The sequence below is a fragment of the Myotis brandtii genome, unplaced genomic scaffold (genome assembly GCF_000412655.1).
Source record: "Myotis brandtii unplaced genomic scaffold, ASM41265v1 scaffold537, whole genome shotgun sequence".
Classification (NCBI taxonomy): Eukaryota; Metazoa; Chordata; class Mammalia; order Chiroptera; family Vespertilionidae; genus Myotis; species Myotis brandtii.
This window is the reverse complement of record NW_005369971.1, coordinates 623985-624898: the sequence shown is the minus strand read 5'-3', so window position 1 is coordinate 624898 and position 914 is coordinate 623985. Positions and strand designations below refer to the sequence as shown.

At 68.5% G+C, this 914-nt stretch overlaps 1 protein-coding gene across 1 annotated transcript in view; it reads left to right on the top strand.

Moving 5' to 3' along the window:
* DENND6B (DENN/MADD domain containing 6B) overlaps positions 1–908 on the top strand; it is a 7150-nt gene extending 6242 nt beyond the window's left edge. Inside the window, exons 16-17 of the mRNA XM_014549187.1 lie at positions 9–84; positions 155–908. Of these exons, the coding sequence (XP_014404673.1) occupies positions 9–84; positions 155–277 (199 nt within the window). The 3' untranslated portion in view covers positions 278–908. The remainder of the gene's footprint in view (positions 1–8; positions 85–154) is intronic.
* The last annotated feature ends 6 nt before the right edge of the window (positions 909–914 follow it).

The window sequence follows — 914 nt, the reverse complement described above, 5'->3', positions numbered from 1 at the left end:
TCATGGCAGAACATGGAGACCTGGATGAAGGGCAAGTCCGAGGTGGAGGTCGTGGACCTGGTCCTGAAACTTCGGGAGAAGCTGGTGAGCAGCCTGCCCTGCCCGGGCATCGGGACACGGGGCCGCTCCCCCCTGACCAGTGCTGCCCCTGCAGGTGCGGGCACAGGGCCACCAGCTCCCTGTGACGGAGGAGACGCTGCAGCAGGCCCGGCTGTACATCGAGACGGCCATCGGCTCCCTGCCCAAGGACCTGCAGGCCGTCCTGTGCCCTCCCTAGGACAGGCCAGAGGGTGTGGTCCGGGCCTTCGTGCCGGGGCCTGGATCTGGCTGAGCTTCCCTCTCTCCAGGGAGGGCGGCCCAGCCAAACAGGAGCACCGACCAGGCTCCCTGCCGACCAGGCTCCCTGCCGTTCTGGTCCCGGCCCCGTCCAGCACCTCTGTCCCAGCAGTAAAGTGGGCTTTGGAGCCTTAGCCTCAGCCCTGCCTGTTGACGGTCATGTGTTGGCTGGAGCCTCCCCTCCCCCTGGGCCCCACCTGCCGGCTGCAGGGCTGCCAGCTGGGGTGGGGGTGGGGGGGCTGGCTGTGAGCCCTCCCTGCTTGGGGCCTGGGGCCCTGCCCCCCGCCAGGCACCCGTCTGCCGAGTCCTGAAAGGCCCCATGCGTTGCGTTTGATGTGTCCTTCAGCCCCACCCGGCTGCCCAGCTCAGGACAGGAACAGGCAGCTGACAGGCAGCCCCTCCTCACAGGGCCCACCCACCCACTCGCCTGGGACCTGGGACGGGGACCCCTCGCCCACGGTCCTTGGCCTCCTGATTGCTGGTTTCTTGAGAGGCCACTAGGGGGCAGTGTGGGACCCAGCCATGGGCTCCCACCCTCCAGGCATTGTCCCAGGTCCTGTCCCTGGAGTAATACCGCC